The sequence below is a fragment of the Echiichthys vipera genome, assembly GCF_963691815.1.
Source record: "Echiichthys vipera genome assembly, chromosome: 5".
NCBI classification, from domain to species: Eukaryota; Metazoa; Chordata; class Actinopteri; order Perciformes; family Trachinidae; genus Echiichthys; species Echiichthys vipera.
In genome coordinates, this window is record NC_139830.1 from 34,122,199 (window position 1) to 34,140,574 (window position 18,376).

Below are 18,376 nucleotides of genomic sequence, written 5' to 3' on the forward strand. Positions count from 1 at the left end.
CTGATGCAGCCTGTTCCCTCTGCTTGTTGGAGAAGGTCACCACCATGTCTTTGGTTTTGTTGACATTCAGCTCCAGGCAGGAGCTGTCACACCACTCCACAAACTCCTGAAGAGCTGGTCCGTGGTGCAGAGATGGGCCTGACAGCAGAGACAGGAGGACGGTGTCGTCAGCGTACTTCACCAGATGACAGTTAGGCTGTGTGGTTCTGCAGTCATCGGTGTAGAGGATGAAGAGCAGAGGTGAGAGCACACAGCCCTGAGGGGAGCCGGTTGAGGTGTGTTGGAGGTCGGAGAAGGTGCTGTTGACCAGGACTCTCTGTGAACGGTTGGTCAGGAAGTCCAGTATCCACAGGATTAGCTGTTGGTCCAGATGAAAGAGGGCTGAGAGTTTGTCAGCCAGGATGTGGGGCTGCATGGTGTTAAATGCAGAAGAGAAGTCTTCAAACAGGAGTCTGGCTGAGGTGTTGGGGCGCTCCAGGTGTCTATTATGAATGTTTTTGCATCATCGACGCCCCTGCCAGCTCGATAAGCGAATTGGAGCGGGTCCATCTGGGAGTGGGTTTCCCTGATGATGTGTTGTTTTATGATCCTCTCCATGGCCTTCATCACAAGAGAGGTGAGGGCCACCGGCCGGAGGTCAATCAGACATTTGACGGCGCTCTTCTTGGGGATGGGGATAACTGTTGAGTGTTTCCATTGCTGGGGGACTATGCTGCTGTCCATGGATCTTTGAAACAGGGTCTGAAACACGCCCCCAAGCTGCTCAGCACAGTGCTTCAGGACGCGGCCGCTGATGTTGTCTGGGCCAGGTGAGCTGTTCTCCCTTGTCTTCCTGAGGGCTCTCACCACGTCCTCTACGCTAAAGGTGAAGGCTGCTGAGTCACTGGGCTTGAGCTTGGACATCGCTTCTTCCAGCTGGGTGGTGTTGTCCTGCTCGAACCTTGTGTAGAAAGAGTTAAGGTCGTTGGGGAGAGATGAAGAGCTGCTGCCTGAAACCTGGATGGTTTTTGTGTTTCTGGCAGCAGTTTTCACAGCAGCCATGTTCTTGAGTCCCTGCCAGGCTGAGCGGAGGTTACCCTGCGTGAAGCACTCCTCCACTTTGTTCTTGTACTCCAGCTTGGCAGTTTTTATGGCATGCTTGACCTCTCTGTTGACCTCCTTTTTCTCCGTTTCAGAGCCGGTGAAGAAGACCCTTTTCTTCTTGTTGAGGATCCCCTTGAGCTCTTTGGTGATCCAGGGTTTGTTGTTGGGGTAGATAGTGACCGTTTTGGAGGGGATGATGTTGTCCACACAGAAGGAAATGTACGATGACACAGTGTCCACATGTTCATTAATGTCATCAGAGGGGGCCAGGAGGTTGTCCCAGTCAGTGCATTCAAAGCATCCTTGGAGTGTGATGATGCTTTCGTTGGTCCACTGCTTGATGTTCTTGACAACTTTCTTCACCCTTCTCATGACAGAGATGTAAGCCAGAGCAAGCAGGATGGCATGGTGATCAGCAGAGCCCAGAGGGGGGACGGCGACAGATCTGTATGCGTCATTTACTGAACCATAGCACTTGTCCAGTGTCTTCTCCTGTCGTGTGTGGCATGTGATATACTGTTGATAACCTTTTAATGATTTGTCCAAGGAGCAGTGGTTGAAATCACCCAAGATGAATTTGGGAGAGTCCGGTGAAATGTGGTCCAGTTTGTTTAAAGAGTCTGTGATGTGTTCAGTGGCTGTGACTGCGTTGGCTCTGGGGTGGATGTAAACCAGGATGACAAAGAGCTGAGGAAACTCTCTGGGTAGGTAGAAAGGGCGAAGGGAGACAGCCAGAAGCTCAATGTCCGGGGTGCACAGTTGCTCCCTCACGACGATCGTTGAGCTACCGGTGAGCTCTCTGTCTCGATCAAGTCTTAGAAGGGGGCCGACGCCATCAACGTGCAGGGCATTGTCATCATCGTTCTTATTTAACCACGTCTCAGTGAAAGCAAGAACCGAGGCAGTCCTGTACTCATGCATGTGATTAACGTTAGCTTGTAGCTTGTCCGTTTTATTCTGGAGGGATCTAACATTAGCTAAGAAGATAGATGGAAGCGGCCGTTGTTTACAAGTCTCCCGTTTGAGCCTGGCCCTGATTCCGCTCTTTCTCTTCCCCCTTCTGGTTACCTTATTTTTCTTGTGTGTGGACTTGTCACGGCTGGTTGAGTTACTCCGCAGTAATTCCTTCGGTAGCAAGTCTACGGCGAAGGCGTGTAGAGGATGGAGTCCGAGCTGCAGTAGGGTCTCTCTGGAATACGTGTTCCGCTGGTCGTTGTTTCTGCTCGCCGTCACAAACTCCAGGAGAAACCACAGTTGAAGAATGGCCATGAAAAACACGGGTATATCCATGCCGAATGGAGAATTAAAGTGCCGGGTGAAATTGTAAAAGAAAAACAAGGAGAAGAACTTCCGCGTTGTCCGGCAGTCACGGGGTTAACAGGAAGGTAAACAAAGGAGGGGACGGGCGAGGGAAAAAAAGTCTGCTTCATCTGTGTAACGTAGTTGAAAAGTTAGAAAACACACTCGGCGTGTGTGGCATGCAAAGGGTAAACGGCGGCGGCTGTGGCTTGGTGGCAGAGTGGGTCGATTGAGATTGAGATTGGTGGTTCGATCCCCATCTCCCCCTGGTCCACATGTCGAAGTGTCCTTGGGCAAGGCACTGAACCCTGAATTGCTCCCTGTGCTGCGCATGGGTGTGTAAATGTGGTGTGAATGGTTAGATCAGATTAGATGGTATGTAGATGTCCACTGCCATCAGTGTGAATGTCTGTGTGAATGGGTGAATGTGACAGACACTGTGAAGCGCCTTGAGTAGTCAGATGACTAGAAAGGCGGTATATAAGTACAAGTCCATTTACCATAAACTAAAAATTAACAAATATATACATAAAACAAGTAGAAAAACGTAATAAATGCTAAATAACGCTACAGGTTGCTCTGTGCTCCGACCGGTCGACCACATGAGCAGCGACCCGGACAGTAAGTTGCACAGTTGTGCTAATGCGTAAGAATATGTTGAGAAAATGTAGTGCCAAAGGAAGGAGCTGTTCATATTGTTTATTTTAGCTGGGCTTTGTAAAAGGGATTAAAGTACATTTTGCTGCGGCTGCTGCCCCCGTCTACAGCGTGCTAACACCAACTACTGTAGGTAACGCTCTTACTATTCACTCATGCAACCCCACTTCAAAAAAGCCGAACTATCCCTTCAAGGTGGACTAAGGTAGTGCTGAACAAAACTCAGAAGAGCAGTTTGTCTATTTTCCGTTTACAGCCTGCAGCCAAAGACAAAGCCTATGCCAAACAGAGGGCATTATTGTATCATTATTGATAAACTTACTTATGGACTCAATTCATAATTGGCTCTGAAAATAAAAATAAGATTTTGTTGTTTTATATTTTCTTCCCAATCCCATTAAACAGCAGCCTCATCCTGTATGTTCGGTGTCATGCCGGCAGGTGAAATTAGTTTTTTAAGAACAGCAACTCTGTGTATGTTGATCAGCATTGAATGGTAACCATTGCAGTTGATGCAGCCCACTGTCTAAGTATACACCCATTGCATCAGCATCAACAATACAGTGTTCTCTATAATGTGGACTGCTTTGTTTTCCTTTCCCATTTCTCCATCTAATTGGCACAATTTAGCCATTATCTGTAGTAGAACTATTTTTTCTCTACATTGGCTCTGTAGTACAATAGAACACTTCTTCCAACTTATTCAAAAGCCAGACCTTGTTTTGTCAGAAACAAATTTCATAATTCTTCATTAGGCAAAAATAGATAGTATGTCATAAAAAATTGATCACAGAGGGCCTATTAAATGATCAAACTTACATTTGTTGTTGCTGTGGTTGATAAATACAGTGCCTATAGAAAAGCATGATACCCTTTTGAAATAGTCACTTTTTTTTGTTTTACAGCCTGAAATGATAATACATAAAAAAATACATTTTCCAGCGTGATTTATACATTTTGCCTTACAACATTCAAGTAAAAGTCATTTTTTTTTTCCGAAAATTAAATTAAAAAATTAAAAACTAGAATAGCAGTGTTGGAAAAGTGATGAGTCCCTTAAGAATAACCATAATAAACATTCACAGGTTTAACCAATCACCTTCCAGATTACACACCAAGTTAACTGGCCTCCACCTGACATCAACTGTGGTGACTTTGATTACTTCAGAATAAAATCAGCTGTTCCTTTGATTACATCAGAATAAAATCAGCTGTTCCTTTGATTACATCAGAATATAATCAGCTGTTCCTTTGATTACTTCAGAATAAAATCAGCTGTTCCTTGATGATTCCACTCCTAGTAGTTCATGGTAACACAAAGAATTCACCATGGTTGGAAAGACTTCCAAAAGAGCTCCCGGATAAAGTTGTGGATAGGCACAAGTTAGGAGAAGGATCTAAAACGATTTCAAAGGCTTCAACTATCCCTCTGAGTACCGTTCAGAATTTTGTCCAGAAGTGGAAGGCATATGGATCCACCCAGACCTGGCCTAGATTGGGCCGACCCTCCAAACTAGATGACCGAGCCAAGAAAAGATCGATCAGGGAAGCTACCAAGAGGCCAATGGTGACCTTGAAGGAGTTACAAGTCAGAGGTTGGTCGATCTGTGCATTTGACAACAATTCCGCGAGTTCTACACGTATGGCAGGGTGGCAAGAAAGAAGCCTCTTTTAAAAAAATGTCTGGACTGAGACACAGTTAGGCCCTCTGTCTTTCGTGACATCACTAAGCTGCTTGGCGATGCTTGGCCCAAGCATTTTGAGCTGGAGTTCCAAGTACCGAGCCGGTGCCACAGAACGTGAGAACGTTTCATTACCACAATGCCGTGCAGGAAATTTGAAACTGTAAGTTGGCTAGAAAAGGCTCGTCTATCACGTTAGACTGGGTTGCAGTTGCTGGGGCTGGGCCTGCTGGTGTAAATGCAGGCAGAGGCGGGTGGACAGTCTCCTCGCTCTCAAAAATATTTTTAAAAACAGGTAGCCAGAGGGAGAACTACATTGATTTTCAATCAAGATTTCAGCACGGTGGCAGACAATTTCACCTCAAAATTTTTAATGCAGAGCACCCTGAAGGAATTAACAGCCGACCTGTTGCTGCATGCCGCCCCTTCCCTCTAAAATATAATCTTAGAAAAACAAAAACACAGATTATATGTAAAAACACACATGGGAATAAGATGAATGATTGACCTCCACAAGCCTCAAGTTTTTGGAGCCCCATGACAAAAGATCAGAGGCAAATCAGCGCTATGTCTGAACTGTGCAAAGCCCCCTCACAGACATATTCCAGACATCAAGCAGGCTACCTATCTGGACCTGTTAGGGAGTCTGTTGACGAGCTACAGCCAATGAGAGTGTGAGATACAGGTTGAGGGGAAACCTGTTGATGTGTCGCCTGTAACAAAAGGAACTTTATGCTGTATGTGCTGCATTTGCAACATGGAGCAAAGTTGTTGTTGCTACCGGAGAAAACAGGATATGAATAGTAAAGATGTGTGGAAACGATGTGTGGCTATTTTGTGAACTAGTGTGCCTACAATGATACCCACCTGCTTTTCTTTCTTTGTTTTATCACTGCAATTCAGCACAACAACTTGGAGCTGTTTTCAAACGGCCATTTCCTGTGTCACTTATATAAAAAATAGTGTGTGATGACTTAAAGACAGAATTACTCTGATTGGTCAGAATCCAGGTCAGGTGCCGGGTCCGGCCCAGCGTCAGGTGTCGGGCAGGTAACATGTTGGGGGCCCCTTGGGCGGCCACGCCGGACAGAGGGTTGGTCAGGATGCTGACGATGGAACTCGGAGATGAGAGTCCGATCCACAATCCGTCTGGCAGGCACCCAGGTCCTCTCCTCTGGGCCGTAACCTGCCCAGTCCACCAGGTACTGAATTCCTCGGCCCCGTCGCCTGGACCGAAGCAGTCGCCGGACGGAGTAGACCAGACCTCCGTCTACGAGACGCGGAGGAGGAGGAGGGGGTGCAGCCGGAACCAGCGGGCTCTCGTGAACTGGCTTTATCTTGGAGACATGAAATGTGGGGTGCACTCTCATGGACCTGGGTAGTTGGAGCCGGACAGCAGTTGCACTGATGACCCTCTGGATGGGGAATGGACCAAGGAACCGTGGAGCCAGCTTTCGTGACTCAACTCTGAGTGGCAGGTCCTTGGCCGACAACCACACCTTCTGGCCCACCTGGTAGGTCGGTGCCGGAGTCCTCCGGCGGTTGGCCCCGATGGCGTAGCTGGTGGCCGATCTGAGGAGTGTGGCGCGGGCCTGAGACCAGGTACGGCGACATTGTCGAGCATAGGCCAGGGCTGATGGACAGGTGACCTCCCCCTCCTGGCTGGCGAAGAGAGGAGGTTGGTAGCCATACACACACTGGAAGGGTGACATGCCAGTTGCAGAGCAGGTGAGAGAGTTGTGTGCATACTCCACCCATGTCAGTTGTTTTGCCCAGGCCCGGGGGTTGGAAGATGCCACGCAACGGAGTGCCTTCTCTAGCTCCTGGTTTACTCGCTCCGACTGGCCATTGGACTGGGGATGAAATCCAGAGGATAAACTGACTGTGGCCCCCAGCAGATGGCAGAACTCCTTCCAGAAGGTGGAAGCGAACTGCGCGCCCCGGTCCGAGACGACATCCCCTGGCAACCCGTGTATCCGGAAGGCGTGGTCTAGGACCACCTGGGCGGTCTCCTTGGCAGATGGCAGCTTCTGAAGGGGAACGAAGTGTGCCATCTTGCTAAAACGATCCACTATGGTGAGGATGACAGTCATGCCGTCAGATGGGGGTAGGCCAGTAACAAAGTCCAGAGAGACATGCGACCAAGGTCGTGAGGGCACAGGTAGTGGCTGGAGTAGGCCAGCTGGGGGCTGGTTGGAAGACTTGTTCTGGTTACAGGTGGGACAGGCACGAACAAACTCTCGAACGTCCTTCTTTAGAGACGGCCACCAGAACCGCTGGGTGAGTAGATGGCAGGTCCGAGTGGATCCAGGGTGGCAAGCAAGACGGGAGTTGTGTCCCCACTGTAGGACCTGGGATCTCAACTCTTCGGGGACAAAGAGACGGACTGCAGGACATGAACTGGGGCCAGGGTGGTTGCGGAGAGCCTCCTGTACTTGCTGCTCAACATCCCAGGTTAGGGCAGCAACAACACAGGGACCAGGCAGGATGGGCACGGGTTCCTTGGTGTGCATATCGTCTCTTTGAAACTGACGGGACAGGGCGTCAGGCTTGGTATTGCGTGACCCAGGACGGTAAGACAGTGTAAAGTCGAAGCGGGTGAAGAACAGAGCCCAGCGGGACTATCTGGGGTTCAGCCGTTTGGCGGAGCGGATGTACTCAAGATTCTTATGGTCGGTCCAGACCAGGAATGGAACTATTGAGCCCTCCAGCCAGTGGCGCCAATCCTCCAGAGCGAGCTTGACCGCCAGCAGCTCCCGGTTGCAGATGTCGTAATTTTGTTCTGATGGCGAAAGTCGACGAGAGAAGAATGCACAGGGGTGGAGTTTGCCATCCTCTGCCGCTCGTTGAGAGAGCACAGCGCCAACGCCGACATCAGAGGCATCCACCTCTACAATGAACTGCCGATCTGGGTCAGGCATCTGAAGGATGGGGGCAGAAGTGAAGCGTGACTTTAGGATACTGAAGGCGTCGTCGGCTGCCGAGGTCCAGGAGAATGACACTTTGGGACTAGTCAGGGCGGTGAGAGGGGGGGCAACGGTGCTGTAGTTTCGGATGAACTTGCGGTAGAAATTGGCAAACCCGAGGAACTGCTGAAGCTTCTTCCTGTTTTCTGGTAAAGGCCATGAAGTCACAGCAGAGACCTTGGCTGGATCCATTTGGATGCTCCCCTCTGCCACAATGTATCCCAGGAAGGCCACAGACCGAGCATGGAACTCACACTTCTCTGCCTTGACATATAGGGAGTTCTCCGGGAGGCGATTGAGGACTAGCTGGACATGGCGGGTGTGTTCGGACAGGGTACGGGAGAAGATCAAGATGTCGTCCAGGTACACAAAGACGAACTTGTTCAGCATGTCCCGGAAGACATCATTGACCAGAGTCTGGAACACTGCTGGGGCGTTGGAGAGACCGAATGGCATCACCAGGTACTCGTAATGGCCAGTGGGGGTGTTAAATGCCGTCTTCCACTCATCTCCCTCCCTTATCCGCACGAGGTGGTAAGCATTCCTCAGGTCAAGCTTGGTGAAGACCGTGGCTCCCTGGAGCAGCTCGAAGGCAGAGGTGAGCAGGGGAAGAGGATACCGGTTCTTGATGGTGATGTCGTTTAAGCCCCGGTAGTCGATGCAGGGACGGAGGGACCCATCTTTCTTCCCCACAAAGAAGAAGCCAGCACCAGCAGGGGAAGAAGACGGACGGATGATTCCTGCTGCCAGGGAGTTGTTGATGTAGTCCTCCATGGCTCTTCTTTCGGGGGCAGAAAGAGAGTAGAGGCCACCTTTGGGTGGAGCGGTTCCTGGACGGAGGTCTATGGCACAGTCGTAGGGCCGATCTGGGGGCAGAGAAGTGGCCTTGGCCTTGTTGAATACCTCCCGGAGTCTGTGATAGCATGTGGGGACGTTAGAGAGGTCAGGGACAGAATCGGTGGGTACCGAACAGGAGGGTAGCATGGCAGAGCGCAAACAGGTCCGGTGGCAGTCCTTTCCCCACTCAGTGATTGTCCCAGTCGTCCAGTCAAGGTGGGGGTTATGCTGGCGAAGCCATGGGTAACCCAGGATGAGGGGTTGGCCTGGGGAGCGGAGCAGGTGAAAACGGATAGTTTCATGGTGGTTCCCTGAGAGCAACATTGAGATGGGGGCAGTGACGCTGGTGACTGTGCCAAGGAGATGGCCATCCAGAGCTCGGGCTGGGACAGGACAGGGCAGATGTTGACTCTCCAGCCCCAACTGATGGGCCAGCTCGATGTCCATGATGTTAGCCTCGGCACCGGAGTCCACCAGGGCTGCTAAAGTATGGGTGGTTTCGGAGAGGACAAGTCGAACTTGAAACAGGGGCTTACGGCTGGTGGAGGGTTGGGTGATCATCGAGCTCAACCGGATCCCTCCTACATCCGATGAGCTCCGGCTTTTACTTGGACAGGTGGCGACACGATGACCATTGGCCCCACAATACAGGCAGAGGTTGGACGAGAGGCGACGCTGGCGCTCTGCAGGAGTGAGAGAGGCACGGCCAATCTCCATGGGTTCTGGCGGGTCGAGCTGGCTCTGGGGTGTGACTGAAGAGGGTGGCCGAGCAGCCGAATTACTCAGAGTGCGGACAGACGGCTGGGTGGAGCGTCCCTTCTCCCGTCGACTTGCCTGGATCCGACGGTCGATACGAACGGCAAGGGCGATGGCCTCATCGAGTGTTGGTCATGCGAGACGAGCTCATCCTTCACATAATCCGCCAGGCTGTGAAGGAAGGCATCCACTAGTGCGGCCCCGTTCCATGAGCTGCGCCTTGCCAGGGTTCGGAAATCAATGGAGTAGTCCGCCACAGTCCGGTTCCCTTGGCGGACGGTCATCAGTTCCCTGGACGCCTCCGCTGTTGATGAGCCCAGGTCGAACACCATTAACATCTCCTCGGCGAAGGCATCGAAGGAAGCACAAGCTGGGGTCTGTCGGTCAAACTCAGCGGTTCCCCACAGTCGAGCCCGGCCCGTCAGGTGTGTAATGACGTACCCCAATTTGGCCCCCTCTGTGCCGAAGGTCCTGGGCTGTAGCGAAAACTGGACCCGGCAGCTGGTTAAGAATGCCCGTACATGAGCCGGGGTGCCATCGAAACGTTCTGGGTTGCCGATCCTTGGCTCAGGCGCACAGGGAGCTGGAGCGTTGGGGTCTGGAACAATTGAATGCTGAAGAGGTGCTGGGGCAGAGAGGAGAGAAGGCGCAGACAGAGCGGGTGCAGTTGCAGGTGTAGCTGGGGAGGGGTCATGAGCAGACAGAGAGGTCAGGTTTGTGAGCATTTGCAGGACCTGGGCTAGCTGTTGTTGCTGCTGTTGGATACGCTGTTGTTGTTGGTGACCGAGCTGAATCAACGATGAGATGTCTCCAGCCATCCGTTGCATCGCTCCCTCTGCATGTTCGAGGCGCTGCATGGCAGTCGGTGGTTCAGAGTCGGTGGGTTCCATGCTGGGTGTGTCGTGCGCTGGGTCCATGCTGGTCAGACCGTACTGTCACGGACCAGACAGATGAGGACCACAAGTGCGTCACGTTTTAAGAGTTTTATTGAGGGTTCCAGGGAGGGAAAGGGAGTGCGATGACGATCAGGCAGGTTCAGGGGCGAAGGCAGGTGATCGTAGTCAGTCAGAAAGGCAGGTCGGTTTACCGGGGCAGAAGATCATACAGGTCCAGAGGAGAAGGCAGGTCGGGTTTTCCAGGGCAGACGATCAGGCAGGTTCAGGGGCGAAGGCAGGTCGGGTTTTCCGGGGCAGACGATCAGGCAGGTTCAGGGGCGAAGACAGGTGGGGTTTACCAGGGCAGAAGATCAGGCAGGTTCAGGGGCGAAGGCAGGTCGGGTTTTCCGGGGCAGAAGATCAGGCAGGTTTACAGGCAGGTCCGGGTTGTACAGGAGTCAGGGAGTAAAGCCAGTGAAGCACGATACCGAAGCAACTTCGCAGACGGTCTGACAAGGCCGAGCTGAAAAGCAGGACTCTTTATGCTGGAGGTGGTGAGTGGGAAATGCACTGCAGCTGGGAGGTAAACAGGAGCAGAGCAGAGACAGGTGAAGCTGATGAGTACAATTAGTGAGTTGCCAGGCAGAGAGAGAGAGCTCATGACAAGTTAACTGAAAACAATACCTGAAATCTGAGATAACCGTGTCTTGCCATGTTTCTGGTGAATGAAACTCACAGGACTTGATGTTGACTGGTGTACTGATATTCATCATATGTATTCCGCCGATTCTCTGCTGTGGAGCCGAATCACCGACAAGACGAGACTTGACCGTCCTGTTGTCTGTGGATTTTATCATTGTTTACATCTGTCCAGGGTTGGGGAGTAACAGATTACATGTTACTGCGTTACTTTAAAATACAAAATATGAGTAACTGTATTCCGTTCACCTGCAGACACACAGGCCCTGTCTCTAGTGCTAACTGCTGTAGCTCGGTTAGCAAAATGCAAACGAACTCTGTTTTTCCAGATGTCAAAATGTGCCAGTGAAGTGTGAGAGGGTCAAAGTCCTGAGACTTTAACACAGACAACACCCAAAAACAAGTCACAGCTATTTTAATGTCCACAGTGCTGTGGATACACATACAACTATGTTTACACATATCCTGACTGACAGGTGGCCATGCAGCCCTGCCCTAAAGCATCCGCTGCTTTATGGTCTATTTTACTCTAAATGGGATCATAAGGTACTGAATAATGGCATTCTGTGTTGAAGAAGACTTGAAACTAGAGACTGAGACCATAAACTGAATGAATTAAGGTTTAGGCGCACAGTCAGACCTGGCAGCACGTCTGTCCACTTATTTTATTATAAGTGTATAATTAAATGCTCATAACACATAACATATCCACTATGACATTAGGACTGTGTAATGTGTAAGTTTACTGTAAAAGTCCTGCAGATAATTTAATAGAGTGCTGTGATTCATTCCCAAAGGGTTTTTATCTGTTTCTCTGTCTGTACCATAGACTGTATAACTCATCTGAGCTGCTCACATGTGTCACCTGGTGGACACTGCAGCTACTGCAGCCAGTAAAAATAAAGAGGGGGAAAAAAATCACATTTGACCCCCCTTAATTAAGTCACGCATTTATGGAGAGCTCAAGTCAAATGAGAAGAAGGAACATAAACATTTTATGTGTTATCCCGACATTGTGACTTTATTCTTTGATTTTGTGTTGCACCATCCCTCCAAGATACACTCAAGATCAAATTGGAGAACAAGTTACTAAAACTTGATTTATTCGAAAATACTGTTTGTTTTTTTACTGTTCATAATTTAATAGAATATCAGCGGTGGCTATAACACTGCAGTACTAGTGTGTTTTTTTTAATAACCAAGGCACTTCAACAAAAACCTTTATTTTTTGAGAAAAGCAGTGAGCAAAATTAGAGAAGACTTTCAGATGGGATGTCACGAGAACCGATACTTGCGGTATCGAAAATAAACCTTTCGGTTCTAAAATAAAAAAACACAGACGATGCATGTTTTTTTTGAGGCACTGGAATCACCGAGGCACTCGAAGTTTTGGTGCTGTGTCATTTCCGGAACTAATGGGGGCAGTATAGAGTGTTTCAGTCAGACTTGCATTCAGACGTATGAGGTAATGAAAAAGTGGCTCACATGACATAACAACGCCATGTGGAAGTGAACTACAGTGATTGCTTCGTCTGACTTGTTGATAAAAAAAGGCACCAAGAGTCATAAATGGACGTATTTTACGTGTGAGGCAGAAGCTGGTGGAGTTATCATCCATCCACTGAAGCCACTATGCAAACGATGCTAACAAAACTATAAAGACGTATCTGATAGGTAATGTTATGTTTAACATTGTGATGAAAAACTAAACAAGGAGGCATTCATTAGGACAGCTACGATCCAGCTGCTAATTCAAGGTGATTTTTCATATATAATAATAACATCCAAATGTTTTAATGAGTTAACACTTTCAATTTTAATCTGTCAAACTGAAATACACATTGTTTGGATGCTCATGAACACATCTGTTGCATGCATCTCATGTAGCATACAGTACGTGCTATAGGTTTAACGTTAGCCTGTACCTCGAAGTAACGCAGCCTCGGCTAATCAGTTAACACTCCTCTTTACATTTCAGTCGGTTTTATCAACTAAATACTTTTGCAAACATTTGCACATTTTTACGCTAATTTTTAAACATTAACTACCTGCCACCGCCATGTCTTTATGATGATTTCATCTAGTGTGTGTGTGTGTGTGTGTGTGTGTGTGTGTGTGTGTGTGTGTGTGTGTGTGTGTGTGTGTGTGTGTGTGTGTGTGTGTGTGTGTGTGTGTGTGTGTGTGTGTGTGTGTGTGTGTGTGTGTGTGTGTGTGTGTGTGTGTGTGTGTGTGTGTGTGTGTGTGTGTGTGTGTGTGTGTGTGTTCTCTGTGTAGAAATCTCAATTTTGTCTGTTATAGAAATGGCAGGTTTTTGTTGAAGTGCCTTAGTTATTTAAAGTAAAAATGCTAGTACAGCAGTGGTATAGCAACTGCAGATTTTCCATCAAATTATGAACAATTAAAAAAACCAACACTATTTCAGAAAAAATCATGAATTTATACGTTCTCTTATTTTGTTTTCCAGTTTAGCTGATATGGGATTGTAGGGTAAACACTTGACAGTAATATATTTAGCTTATCTTGAGATTGTGTTGTTGTTTTTTATCGTCTGCAATTAACTGCAGGTCAGTGTGGAGCAGATTAGAGAAAGAACAAAAGGGGTATATTGATATTGAGCTCAGCCTCTCAGCTGACATCATTTCACTGTATTACTATAGTTCCGCAGTAACCTTTCCATCACTATTGATGCAAGGTTTAAAGAGGAATCATGTCCGATGTACCCACAGATGTTTTTCAGTGAGTGGATGAACTGTATATGGTACATTGTTATACTCCAGGCTAGGAAGCTGTAACAAATCTATTTCTTGCTCTGCAGATGGGAGTCAGCCTGCTTACTATCTGTTTTAAGGAGTCTAATGATTTAAGTCCTAAAAGTGCTTGTTTTGTATCATCAACGTCTGAATTTAATCCTCAATGTATTCTCTCTATATTTATATGAAACAGTTAGTAGAGCTGCTTGGCTGTATTTGGAACCATCATATGGTATATATTTGGATATTTTAATAATGTATTAGTTCAGTTATTAATAATTGTCAACTATGTATAGATGTAAGGGGACCTTTTGATGTATCAGCACTATTTGGATGAAAGTGCCAGCTAAATGAATTCTATGTCATGTCATGCAGCGTAATCAAGCACTCGTGTGTCCACCTCTCTACTGGAGCAGTGCTGATGATTGCACACAGCACATTGCATAGTATGCAGCTGTATCTGGAAAACTCTATCAGTGTTTGTTCTGGATGCAGTAACAATATAGCTGCATGTGTTTCATTGCAGCAGCAGATCAAGCAAGGTAATTGTTCAATTCAATTCAATTTCAATTCAATTATTTATAGTGCCAAATCATAACAAAAGTTATCTCAGGACACTTTACAGAGTAGGTAATGACCACACTCTATGACTTATTTATGATTTACATAGACCCAACAATTCCCCTGTAGAGTACAGGGGCAACGAAAACCTTCCCTATAACGGGCAGGAACGTCGGAAAGACCCAGCTCTGTGGAGGAAGGACATCTGTCTGCACCGGTGTAGCACACTGTGACATGGCTCTGACCTGAAGAGGAAGCTTTAAACAGAGGGCAGCAGAGGACGATAGGATGTGTGTTGCTCCTGATGATTACAGCTCTGTACAAACACAAGTCATCACACAGGAAGACTGTGTGTGTGTGACTGTGTGTGTGTGTGTGTGTGTGTGTGTGTGTGTGTGTGTGTGTGTGTGTGTGTGTGTGTGTGTGTGTGTGTGTGTGTGTGTGACTGTGTGTGTGTGACTGTGTGTGTGTGTGTGTGTGTGTGTGTGTGTGTGTGTGTGTGTGTGTGTGTGTGTGTGTGTGTGTGTGTGTGTGTGTGTGTGTGTGTGTGTGTGTGTGTGTGTGTGTGTGTGTGTGTGTGTGTGTGTGTGTGTGTGTGTGTGTGTGAGACATTTTTCTATCATCATATGATACATATCGTCATGTTGCACAGCCCTGTGGACATAACATTAATGTTATACATGTACTAATTTATTGTCAAAAACACAATTAAAATTAACAAACAAGAAAACACTTCATGGTGATGAAGTAATGTACTACGACTGAATACAAATGACTTGGAGCGTTCTGTGCACTCCTGAGCGCATTTTCTAGTTTTCTATTTAGTCAAATTTGTTTTAAAAATGACAGTTAATGTTCTGTCCTCTATTATTCCATGATTTCACCTTTATGTTTTAGGTAAGGTTTAGGTTGCCATTGTTTCAGTATCAACAGTGAAATATTTATTCAGCTATTGTATTGGAGTCATAATTTGGTTTTGTAACAGCACAGTCAGAAGTCACCTAAGTAGTGTTGAGGTGTTGATGACTTTGAAGTTGTTCAGTACAAGGCCATGGTTCATGGTAAACCTCTTATAAACTGTAGCTCAGCTGAGGACGTTAGTTGAATGTTGAAATGGAAGATGTGAATATGTGTGCAAGACTGTCAAATCAGTTACATAGCTGTTCCACAAATGCCCTGTGAGGTTGCATTCTGTCAGGCTATTTCTGGCTTGTTTTGCCCAAAACACAAAAACCAAAACATTCTTCTGCTTTCCCCATTCAAATGCAGTGTTGCCTATAGTTAAGATTTTTTATGCTTGAAATGTTGAGACTTCTTTTGCTAGTAGAATGGAGGGGGAAGGAATCAGATTTACAGTGCTCAAATCATAGAAAATAACATGAGAAAACTGGTTACTCAGGAAGACGCAGATCTGTATTTGTTAGAAAATAGTGAAAGTTTGCCAAAGTTACAGTAGGACTGTAGATCCTCTTAGCTGAGTTTTGTAAATGAAGAAGAAACAAAGTATACCAAGTTTGCTCATAATCACTTTTCTTTCCCTGTCTTTCTCTCTCTAGTCACTGATGTGGAATTGAAGCGGCTGAAAGATGCCTTCAAGAGAACCAGCGGTATTACCTATTACATGACCCAGCAGTGCTTCTACAGGGAAGTGCTGGGAGATGGAGTTCCAAATAAAGTTGCAGAGGTGAGCCATAGTAACGTCTCAGCACGAACCAGTAACCATGATGATAGTTACAGTTAAACGCTGTATGTTGTCCAGGTAGCCATCACAAATAGGTTTGGTTAAGTCAGTTATTATGACGTTTGTGTCTGCAGCTCATCTGGCATACAGCTGGACCGCTTGCAAGCACATTAATTGAAATTATCCGAGCCTCAGCACGATGGCTTCTTGCTTATACGTAATCACACCTCAGATCACACCAACTGTTTTTGAATATTTTCATCTGATTAAATCTGCAGTAAACCCCCCTCCTCCGCATCAAATCAACAAACCCTATAGCGGCATCATTTTAAATGACCGTTGCATGGAACAGACACATATAAATATTCTGGTGCTCGTACACATGCAGGACTAATTGTTGCCTTTGTCATGGCTTGAAAACGTGCGTGCATGTGAAAATCACCAGACAGAAGGATCACAATTATATAATCAATAATCAGAGCCACAATGCAAACTCAGTTTAAATCAGTGTTTTACACAAAGAGACACAATCAGCATCAGAAAATGTCTTTTAAATAATTGTCCAAAAGGTTCAAATAATGTTCTCCAACAAAAACAGAACAAAGTTAAACAAAAAAAATCACTTTTAATAATATTAATAATAATAATATTAATTTTATACAGCGCTTTTCTCAGTACTCAAAGATTCTTTACACATAAAAAAAAATGGCGGCGACGGCAAATGCTCGGCCCCCCAGGGTGTGATATTTGGTTTTGGTGATGGGGGTGAGAAGGTTGGCGTCAGCAGGGCGGAGGCGGCGAGTGGGGGAGTGGTTCTGGAGGACATCTGTCAGGTATGAGGGTTGTTAAGGGCTTTGTAGGTGATGAGGAAGATCTTGAAGTTGTTGTTGTATGGGAAGCCAGTGAAGTTCACGGAGGACGGGAGTGATGTGTCCTCTGGAAGGGGAGTGAGTGAGCATTCGGGCGGTCCAGTTTTGTACATATTGCAGTTTGTGAAGTGCAGTGGAGGGGAGGCCATGGAGGATGCTGTTGCAGTAGTCGAGTCTGGAGGTGATGAAGGCGGGGGCGGGTGTTTCAGCAGCTGAGGAGGAGAGAGAGGAGCTAAGGCATGCAATGTTGCGGAGGTGAAAGAAAGAAGTTTTGGTGACGTGGTTGATGTGTGACTTGAAGGAGAGTGTGGGGTCCATGAGGATGCCGAGGTTTCTGACCAGGGGGGAGGGAGTGACAGAGTGACCATCGATGCAGAGGGAGAAGTTCTGGACGGTGGGGAGAATGGATTTTGGGCCGAAGATGATGATTTCAGTTTTATTGCTGTTGAGTTTCAGAAAGTTGTGGTTCATCCAGTTTTTGATGTCGGTGAGGCAGTCGGTGATCGTAGAGAGAATGGCAGGATTAATGGCTTTGGTGGTGATGTACAGACCATGGTGGCGGATGATGTGACCTAGCGTGAGCATATATAGAATAAAGAGGACTCTGTGTGAGACAGGGATAATGTGGGATTTGTGGTTGTTGATGGAGATGTAGTGGAATCTTTCAGACAAGTAGAAGGTGAACCAGGAGAGGGCAGAGTCAATGATGCCAATGGATTGCAAACGGCTGAGGAGGATGGAGGGATTGACGGTTTCAAAGGCAGCACTGAGGCTGAGGAGGAGGAGAATGGTGAGGGAGTCAGAAGAGAGTAAGAGGTCGTTGGTTACTTTGAGTAGAGCTGTTTCAGTGCTGTGGTGGGTTCGGAAGCCGGATTGGAACGTTTCGTACAGGTTATTAGAGAGGAGGAGTTGTGTTGAGACTGCACTTTCCAGTAGTTTTGAGAGGAATGGAAAGACTTTTCGGTTTCAAGCACAACAAAATAAAGAAATAATTTCAGTTTCTTTAATTCTGTTTTAGTTGTTTTTTTGTAGGAGTGAACCCTCTTCTCAAACTAAATAATAAAGGATCTCTGATAAGTTTCAGTTCCGTTTTTTCCCGTTAGGAGTGAAGCGTCTTCCCAAACAATTTAACAAACAATATTTAAACAAGTGAATGTCCAATGCTGTCAGAGTTTTCTGAGAATTGTAAACACGTTACCATGTAGAGACAGAACTTACATGCTGTCGTGTAAATAAGATCAATAACGTAAGGCTGTTTAGTTTGTTTACTAAAGGGACAAGGTATAGAGATGTTCTATAGGAAAGAGATCCTTAAATGACTTCTGTTGGTATCTGACGCTATTCAGAAAATACAATTAGTAAAATTCACTTGACTTTCAAGGGGGGCAGGGGGTGCCGAAGGGGGGGGGGGGTGCCCCCCTAATATAATGGTAGGGGAAACACTGCATTTACCAATAACCACTGAACCCTACAGCACTTATTCCTATAGGCACATCTGCTTCCTCTTCTCCTTTGTCACCATGGCAGCAGTTACTGAGGTAACAGCGGTCCAAATCTAAGATGTCTCTTCAAGCAGCAACATGGCTGCTGCTCATTCTGACAGTTCAAAGAAAGTCTGAGCTTAATCAGTCAGTCAAAAAATTTTCTTTTTTAATATTCAC

The 18,376-nt window shown here is 47.0% G+C and overlaps 1 protein-coding gene across 1 annotated transcript in view; it reads left to right on the top strand.

Moving 5' to 3' along the window:
* Nucleotides 1–18,376, top strand: part of usp32 (ubiquitin specific peptidase 32) — a 111,627-nt gene that overhangs the window by 8,906 nt on the left and 84,345 nt on the right. Inside the window, exon 2 of the mRNA XM_083913803.1 lies at nt 15,722–15,849. Coding sequence (XP_083769929.1) covers nt 15,722–15,849 — 128 coding nt within the window. The remainder of the gene's footprint in view (nt 1–15,721; nt 15,850–18,376) is intronic.